Here is a 9,967-nt window from a genome sequence, read left to right as displayed (position 1 = left end):
TGTGTCACGTGTAGCATCGTCTTCTCTCTGTTTTTGCTGTCGGGGTGAGTGTTTTTCCCGGTTCTTAATTTTTAATTCTTGTGAATTGTTCTACGTTTAATTTATACCATGTTGATTAGTGTTGGTAAGGGAGTCACTGCTCCGCTTCCTTCCTGACGATGGTCACCGTTAGGGAGACACTCCGACGGCCGGACGGTTTGAATAGGGAGGAGAATGATATTTAATTTATTTGCGGATTGTATGTATACGAGTTTTATAATTTTCTGATTGTACCGATTATCTTCTATTTTTGTTTCTTTGTATTTTGCAGCTACTGAAGAAGACCCGAAGTGGGTCGAAACGTTTAGAATTTAATAAATGAGTTTGACTTGAGATCTCATTTTAATTTATTAATTTTGTGCATGTCATCCGCATAGGCTCCGATTGCCGTCGAGATTTTATTTTTATTGTAACACAATAATTTGAGCCGAGATTAATAGTTTTTTTATATATAAACCAATCTATGTCGGCATGTGCATACTCGACATATCGAAAGTATGTCTTTATGAATTTCATCATGAATACATGTCACCGCTCTATCGTGACAAATGCCGGGTAATGTACACCGACACAGACAGTTTAATATACCACATTGAATGTGAAAACATCTATGAAAATTTGAAGCGTGATATCGCTCGATTCGATACAAGCGATTACGCTGTGGACAATGCGTACGGTATACCGCTTGAGAATAAAAAAGTGCCAGGTCTGATGAAAGATGAAAACAACGGCGCGATAATGACCAAATTCGTCGGCCTTAGAGCAAAAATGTATGCTTTGCGGGTCGATGGTAAAAAAGACACTAAAAAAGCAAAGGGTGTCAAAAGTAACATCGTAGCGCGTAGTATATCATTCGACGATTATACACGCTGCCTTAATGACGAGATTGAAATGATACGACAACAATCTTGCATAAGATCAAAATTGCATAAAGTGTATACCATCCGCGAGACGAAAATTGCTCTAACAATAAGTCCCTACGATGACAAGCGGTATGTCGTACCTGATTCGACCGACACTTTACCATGGGGACATTACCGAATACCGTTGTAAAAAAACTATATTTAATATATGTATTTTACATTTTTTATAAATATTGTAAGGAAAGGATGTATTAAAAATAAAAATTTAGTATATTTCAAATTCTTTATATATTTATTTTTGTATGTTGTACACATTGTATATTTTTTCTTTTTTATTTTGATTAATTAATAAATACAATCTGTATGAATTAAATCATATTATCCTTATGTATCCAAGAATTATGTGAATTGTCAAATCCCAACCATTTCACGTAAACCTCGTCACCTCTCCTGCGCAATACTTTTTCCACGAGATACACGTTCGGATAATTTGCACGATGCAGCTCGTGCTCGTAAAACGCTCCAGCGATAGATTTCTTGCGATAATCCTCGAGTAGATAGCTCACGGGATAAGTACGCTGGACTTTTACAATTTTAAACATCTCTGTTGTTCAATTTGGCGTGTATCCTTTCTCGAAAAGTTGTTTGTACTTGCTAATGAGTACCTGGTCACCTACTTTGAACTTTGCCGGACCCACGATTTTTACATGATTGTACACGGTAGCCAAAAGTCTTTCAGCGATCGCGGGGGTAACATCGGCAGGTCGCATACCAATCGTTCAACGCTTGCGTGCGTTGTAATCCGATACAAGGCGCGGCAGCATGTCGATCCACTTGTAAGTGCCATTCAGCGTAAATATCTTCCACATATCGTTCTTTAACGTGCGATTAAATCGCTCGACGACCGACGCCTTCAATACCGAATATGTAGAATAGTGATTAATGTCACGTTTTCTTATAAGCCGTTGCACATCGGCGTTGTAAAATTCCTTTCCGTTATCGATTTGCATGTTTTTCGGGCATCTCTTGCTATCTCGAATTATCTCGGCGATTGCGTCAGCTGTCTCGCTTCCTCCTTTATTCTTGAGTGGTACAGCCCACGCATACTTGCTCAACACATCGATGACGGTGAGTATGTAGTGGTAACCTCTGTTGAAACGGGAGTACGGATGCATCTCGACAATGTCGGCTTGCCACAGATCATTGTATCCCCGCACTATGACATGTCTTCGAGGGAAATTTTTTCTTGCTGGAGCATGCAACTCGTTTACCAACTGCCGTCTCTCCAAACTATATTGCTTGTTGTTCTTTTCACTATTCATTTTGGTTTTTTCGCGTTCTTGCCACGTTCTTTCGGGTTAAATTCTCGTTCTTTCAGGTTAGATTCTCGTTCTTTCGGGTTAGGTTCTCGTTCTTTCGTGTTCTTGCCTCGTTTTTTCAGATTAGATTCTTTCTTTCGGGTTAGGTTCTCGTTTTTTCGCGTTCTTGCCTCATTTTTTCAGATTAGATTCTCGTTCTTTTGGGTTAGCTAGCCGTTCACTCACGTCCTTGACAGTTTCGAAAATCGTTCCTGACTCGATCGCAGCCTCGTCCCACGTCGTTTCTAACCCGTTCGAAGCCTGCACTGGCCCGTTCGCAGCCTTTAAGTACTTGTTCGTAGCCTCGTTCGCAATCCTTAGTGAGTTGTGTGTAGCCTCGTTCGCAGCAGCCGATACGCCGTTCACTGCTAGACTTTTGACTGCCGTTTTCAGCGGTCGTATAACTACCGTCGCTGCTCATTGTAGATTAGTAGTACGCTGATAATCCTTCGTAGCTGTTCAACAACTGTTTACAACTATTCCTTCTAGCCGTTTGTGTGATAGACGTTTCTGAGCCAACCGTTTATTAGATGTTTGTTTCCGTTTATTAGAGGTAGTGTTTGGCGCATGCAGAAGCTCTTTTATCACAGTCTCCAACGCTCGTACATCCTTCTCTAACGCAGCCAGCTTCTCATCTGACTCTTTCTGTTGGGTCATCAATCTTTTAATACAGGATTCCACAGTTTGTTGGCGGCATCAGTGTTAGCCTCAGGTTGCGCTACACGGCGAATCTTGCGCGATCTTGCGTCATAGTCCGTAATGACGTGACATAGAGCGTTTTCATGCACGTAACTTTTCACCAATCTATTCCAAGGATCGCTTGTGCCGGTTCCATCATTTCTTGGTTCGAATAATCTAAATTTATTGATAGGCATTTTGATGCGAGTGACGCAGATGGACTGATTAGTTTGTCGAGACTCTGTTTAATTTATAATAATGCCCGCTTCCCGAAGTTCCTCGATGATCGACAGGATCTCGTTGTCGTGCGCGTTGTTGCCAGCTTGGCGCGAAGCGTCGAGCAATCGTAGGCGATTCACTAGCTCGTTGGGGTCATCCCAGTGCATGTAATCAACCTTATTGTCAATTAGCGTCATAGCGCGAGGCATTCCTCTGCCAAATTTTGGGTAGTTTGATTCAATCCGTGTCAACGGTGCGATTATATATTTGTACTTGTCCCCCTTGCTACTCTTTACACGATCTTGCGCATCAAAATTGCGTTTATGCGCGTTTGTCGCCAATAATATGTGCTTGTATTTTCGCAAATCGTCCTTCTGGTAAACAGGCCTTCTCTTGAAGATCAACTCGTACAATCCTGGCGTTCTAATGTACCGCGTGTCGCCTATGATTATATTGTCATCTTTGTTAATCGCGAATTGCTTGTTTCCGATGCGCATTTCATTCTCGCCGAAATAGACTCCGTATACATTATCAATCTCTTTCTTTTCATCAGCACCGAGGAGAGCGTCCATGTACTCTTGTCCTAATAGCCCCAAATTCTTTCGCATCATTTGTTGGCCTTTCGACAATTTTAACCAGTTTCGAAGGGGTATTTTGGACGGGTTACGCGTGCTTTCAAAAACATTTTCGTCTACGAGTGTTTTGGGTATCACAGGTTGTGCGCTTTTCGGTGTAAAGATTATTGGCAGTGAAGTGTCCAATGGCTTCGAAATATCTTGCAGAATATCTCGATGTGAATCCTTTTCTCTTCTCCGGTATTTCCTCCTCTTCCGTCTCCTTTTCCTCTTCCTCCTCCTCCTTCTCCTCTTTATATCGCTTGATAGTTTTGTTTTCTTTTTTTCGATGTCTCCCCCTCATACTGCGTCTCGATCTTCACACCGCCGTCGTTAGTGTTAGGCTCGTTTTTCACCAAAATCGTCGCGTTGTCGGCAATCTTTTGTAGCGGTTCGATAATAGGTTTAAAGTGAGTCTTGACTGCAATATCGTCATCGATCTGACCGGTTTTTAAAGCACGATGTTTTTTTGCGGATTAATTTGCTCGTTTTTGCAATCTCCTTTGCTATCTTTTCACGTTCGCGAATATTATTAGCCATGTCAGCAGAGTAAGTACTTCCCTAGAGTGACCGTTTTAACCCTTCTCAACAGAATACGAGCAACGACTAACTACTTTGTGGTATCGCAAACACGTTAAATTCTTTTCTATATCGCTCATTCGTAAGCGAGCTATCCTTGTCTATCACTATAAATCCATACTTTTGTTGCCAACAAGTATGACATAATTTACTGAAATCCTCGTATGACATGTCAGTATTCACGTGATCGTTGTATATGTGTTTCAAGTTGGTACCATCCTGTTTAAACAAGATTAGCAGGTTCGCGTTGTCGCGTATAAGATGTTTCGGTATTCTTGCGTATATTTGGCAGAGATAGAAGCAGTCGACGTTCGAGTGGCATCCCATTGAAAAGTATTCTCTTATAGTATTTTGCTTATCGCACGCAACATCATCGAAAACAAAAATCGAGTTTGGACATGCTTCGCTCGGTGGAATGACGTCGCTATTATTGGACAATGTAAAGTAGCCGATTTCGTCAATCGACGTCAACAAATTTTCCAAATATCGATAATTTGGCTGTTGCAGTGATTTTGAGTACACGTATACGTTTTCAAAGCGAACACCGTGCAGGCTTTTTATCAAACTAATCAACACATTAGGTTTACCGCAATTCGAGGGGCCACAAACAATCGCGCGTATAGTATTTGGTAGCATCGTATCGTGTCTACGCATCTCCACGTTGTTCCCCATTGAGCGTAATCTGACGTCGTAATTCGTCACGCGTATCGCCAAAGGTTGCTGCACGAATTTCATTTTCCAACTTCTGATTCGAATCCAACTCCTGTCTATTTATAGCTGCGCGGAACCACAAAGTGGTCAGTAACGAAAAAATGTTTGTTGTGCTATCAAGTGCTTACGATATTCTCGAGCTTACTGTTGAGCAGTTGAAGTTTATTCTTAAGATTGTTTTACTGCAAAATTTTGGTTATTACGTAGAACATTTGTGGGACAAACTTCCAGAACATATAAAAGCGAATTCGAAGGTTTAGACCTATCGACGCTGTCTTGAACATTACAATCAACCGTGACAGGAAACGCACATTGACGGTCCAACGCCTATGATAAAGAATTGCTGCGAATGTCAACGAAAATAGGTGGAGATCTATTAAATCACGCGATAAACGCACTTCCGATCGAATTCCATATTCCAGGCTATCAGTTTTGCGGCCCGGGCACGCGACTACAAAAACGATTAGCCAGAGGCGATCGAGGTATCAACCAATTGGACGCGGCGTGCCGTGAACACGATATAGCGTACTCTCGGAGCAACAATCTCGCCGAGAGACACGCAGCAGATAAGATACTCGCCCAGAAAGCGCAAACTCGCATCGTTGCGAGAGATTCAACTTTCGCCACAGCTGTCTGGGCAGCGATGAAGGCCTAAACGAAGTTTGGTATGGGTCTGAAGACGAGGACGAGGACAAAGAAAAAGACGGCGAAAAAACGGATACTTCCGGTAGCGAAACGCGGCGGTGTATTGCCGATTCTACCAGTGTTGGGCGCGCTCGGATTCCTGATCGGTGGAGCAGCTGGCGTAGCAAAGATGGTGAATGATAGAAAAGTTGCACAACGTCAGTTGCAAGAGATGCTACGTCACAATCGCGCCATGGAAGGTCACGGATTGTATCTCGCGCCATACAAATACGGACGAGGAGCCTCAACGAGAAAGAAAGCAAAAAAAAAACGCCAAAAAGACGCTAAAAATGTCGCAAGGTATAACTACCAATGTGCAATTACTGCAACTGGCAAAACGTATGCGCATTCCGTATTTTAAAGGTGTTTTTATGCGTGACTCATTACCAATCGGAGGTATATAGTATACCGAAACGAGAGCGGCATCGTAAATTTGGATAACGCTGAAGGATCGGGTACTCATTGGGTAGCGTATGCAAAGAGGGGGGATCGCGCTATATATTTCGACAGTTTTGGTAATCTCCGACCACCCAAGGAATTGGTGCGACATTTAAATGTGACAAAGATAGAGTACAATCGCACTTCTTATCAAACTTACAATCAAAGCAACTGTGGACAATTGTGCTTGCAGTTTCTTCGAAAGGTTGACTCATGTAAATTTAAAGACGGACATTGCATTATTTAACTCAGTATTCGTTGAATAGTTTTGTCAACATGTCTATGACATTCACGCTGACTGGGAGGAGTAGTATTCTTGCGGTAAACTTCTTTCCCACCGTAGATTTGAGCGATGGTGAATATGAGCTTGGCCTAGCGGATTTTGAGAGTTATCACACGATATCGAATGTAAATTCCTCGAATAATAAATTTTACTTTGGCAAAGACGACGCGGAAATTACGATTTCTGAAGGATCGTATGAGTTGTAAGCGATACACGAGTTTTTGAAACATACAATTTCACGGAAACGTCCGCTACACGCAGTTCGTGACGACGATAAAAAACACACTAACGACGATGACTTTGAAGATGGAAAATGGCTGATAGTGTTACGCGCTAATTACAATACGATGAGGAGCAAGATCAAATGCATTTACAGAATAAATTTTAGCAAGCCTAACAATATTGGATCGCTGCTAGGATTCTCAAACCGTATACTGCAGCCGCGAAAATGGTATGAGTCGGACATGCCGATTAACATTATCAACGTGAACATTATTCGCGTAGAATGTAGCGTGACCGCGGGTGCATACAGTAACGGCAAACTCGTTCACACGATACATGAATTTTCACCGAGGGTACCACCAGGATATAAGATATCGGAAACACTGGCGCACATCATTTACCTTCCGGTCATCGTGCAGAGCATTACGGATTTAACGCTACGCATTGTCGATCAGAACGGGCGATTACTCGATTTTTGAGGAGAAGAAATCACCATTAGATTGCATGTACGACGGCGACAGCAATAACGTACGTGTGCGGCATATGAGATGCTTGTGTTGAACAAAGACGCGAGAAATAACACAATCTTTACGAAGCCAGTGACGACAACGTCGACATTCTTTAATATTCAATCAACTGGTTGCATTAAGAAGAAGAAGAACTGAACGCATCAAACATTGCGTTTTTACAATCTTTGGGATTCGTGGTACGAAACATTTGAACGATGATAGACATTCTCAACATCGGGGACGAGTCAATCTTTGACGATCGCATCGTCAAGATCGAGACTCACACATACAACCCGTTTGCCAACACAACGTTTGGACATAGTGATGAGATAAGAATACCCATACAACAACAGGATTTGTATACATTGCCATACGAAAGTTTCTTATATATCGAGAGAGAACTGAAGATAAACCATCCAATTGAGGGATCCAATGTGACACTGGGAAATAATTGCATCGCATTCATGTTTGATGAGATTCGATATGAACTCGATGGTGTGTAGATTGATTGCAACAGAAATGTAGGAATAACAAGTTTGCTCAAAAATTATGTAACGATGTCATTCGATAGAAGCATAGTTATGAGTAACGCGGCTGGAGTGATCCGATTTCTGCGAATGGACACTTCAATTTCTGCGTACCGCTCTACATGTTATTGGGATTTTGTGATGACTACAAACGGGTAGTGATTAATGCGCGTCACGAATTGATCTTAATACGATCGCGCAACGACAATTGTCTGTTTGGAAATTTGGCGTTGGAGCCTGTAATCAACTTATTTAAAATACAATGGCGAATGCCACATGTGTTGTTGAGCGAGATCAACAAGCTGTTGATGCTGCGCGCTCTGGAAAGTGGACGTTACCTCAGCATGGGTTTTCGCTCGTGGGATCTGTATGAGTTTCCGCTGTTGCAGCTTACAACCAAGCATTCGTGGGCCATTAAGACTGCAACTCAACTGGAGAAGCCACGATACGTTATTTTTGCTCTGCAGACAGGCCGGAAAAATGTCATGTCCGAGGATATCAGTCGATTAGACGACTGTAAATTAACCAACGTGAAACTCTTTCTGAACTCGGAAAGTTATCCGTACGACGACATGAATCTGGATTTTGATAAAAACAGATGGTCAATTCTGTACGACACCTACACACGTTTCTGCAAAAACTATTACGGATACGAATACCTCGAGCCCAATCTCACCGTCACACGGTTTTTACAAAACGGTCCGTTCGTGGTCATTGACTGTTCTCGACAAAACGAATCGGTCAAGAGCGGAACAGTGGATGTGAGATTGGAATTTGAGTGTAAGGACAACGTACCTAATAATACCACTGCGTACTGCCTCATTATACACGATCGTGTGATCTAGTACAATTCGTTGACCAACGTTGTGCGCAAAATCACCTAAAAAAATGTTTACACAAACAACTGTTTAGAGAGGGGAAGAGGATACATAATCAAAGTGATGTGAGATGGCTGTAGAGTTTCGTCATTCCTCTCGACTGAGTCGCATTGAAGAGAGAGACCTCGTCATGTCTGTACCAACATTCGTCGATCTGCAAGGATTTATCCTCAATAAACAGTTTATTGTAAAGGAAGCGGCAATCCTGAGAAGAGGATTTATTTTATCACAATATTTCTTCGCATGTCCTGTACCATGGAGTTTACTTATAAAATCGGAGAGGCGTCAAGCCTCATGGTTGACTGAACATTATCATGGCTTACAATGGGAAGATGGAAACGTTCCATACAGCATGGCTCAGCGCTTGATTACTGCAGCTATCGTTGGAATAAATGAAAAATTACAAGAAGATGAAGATGAAGAATCCTCTATCGTATACGTAAAAGGACTTGAAAAGCGAAAATGGCTAGTCGATATAATGGATGATGAGAAAAACGGTTTTATAATTGAGACCTTGGATGCAGATTACGACGACATTGAGTCTCTAAAGAATCTAGATGTTAAAAACACTATGCGATGTGAAAAACATGTTAAAAATTGCGCATTACAAAATGTATTCAAAATATTTAACTAGTGGTCACAACGCCCGAAAGTATATTTGAAAAAATAAAATATGTAAACATATTAAAAATTTTTTATTTCTTATTTACCCTTCTTATTCTTTCCTTTTTCCAAGAATTCTTTTTAACCGAGCGATGTCTTTCCCTTCTCCTAAATTTCAGAGCGCTAGACGCAATCTCCCCACCACATTTACCTTTACTATCTTTAAGAAATCAATATTCTAAATTTTTTTATTGGATCTTTAATGTTGTCCGAGTGATGTCTCTCTCTCTCTCTCTCTCTTCTCCTAAATTTCAAAGCGCTAGAAATACTCTCAAAAAGTCTCCCACCACATTTACTCCCACCACATTTATCCCCACTATCTTTGAGAAAATAAGTATATATTCTAAATTTTTGTACGATCTGAGGAAATTTTCTTTATCAAGAATTTTTACTTCACTCCATTTAAATTCATGGTTGAAATCGAGCCTATGGTTAGTTATAACAGATTTATTTGTTGTATTTCTATTAATATCAAGTTTATGTTCCGAAATCCTAGCGTTGATAATGTCCGAAATCCTAGCGTTGATCCTTCAGCGTTGATAATGGTCAAAATACTGACCGAAACGTTCGCTTTGTATCGCTTTATATTTATATTTAAGAGTACTTATGTGTAATTATTTTTTGTCACTTTTTAATGTAATTCAGTATTAGACATTAGATTAAAGAATATTATTTTTATATATGACTTCACTTTCTAACATT

At 41.0% G+C, this 9,967-nt stretch overlaps 2 protein-coding genes across 2 annotated transcripts; both read left to right on the top strand.

Annotated features, from left to right (window-relative positions):
- The first annotated feature begins 503 nt into the window (after positions 1–503).
- LOC146722423 (uncharacterized) lies at positions 504–1,092 on the top strand. The gene has a single exon (XM_085484794.1). The coding sequence runs from the start codon at positions 511–513 to the stop codon at positions 1,090–1,092; it is 582 nt and encodes a 193-aa protein (XP_085340920.1). The 5' UTR covers positions 504–510.
- A 6,754-nt stretch (positions 1,093–7,846) lies between these two features.
- Positions 7,847–8,569, top strand: LOC146722422 (uncharacterized). Its single transcript, XM_085484789.1, has one exon. It carries the CDS (start codon positions 7,847–7,849, stop codon positions 8,567–8,569), a length of 723 nt encoding a protein of 240 aa, XP_085340915.1.
- Positions 8,570–9,967: the final 1,398 nt, after the last annotated feature.

The sequence above is a fragment of the Nylanderia fulva genome, unplaced genomic scaffold (assembly GCF_048542155.1).
Source record: "Nylanderia fulva isolate GAGA-0341 unplaced genomic scaffold, ASM4854215v1 Scaffold316, whole genome shotgun sequence".
Lineage (NCBI taxonomy): Eukaryota > Metazoa > Arthropoda > Insecta > Hymenoptera > Formicidae > Nylanderia > Nylanderia fulva.
This window is presented reverse-complemented; position numbering and strand designations above follow the sequence as displayed.

Bases quoted from the DNA above. Each gene is read 5' to 3' on its own strand.
- LOC146722422 (XM_085484789.1), top strand. From the start codon at position 7,847: ATGTTATTGGGATTTTGTGATGACTACAAACGGGTAGTGATTAATGCG.
- LOC146722423 (XM_085484794.1), top strand. From the start codon at position 511: ATGTGCATACTCGACATATCGAAAGTATGTCTTTATGAATTTCATCAT.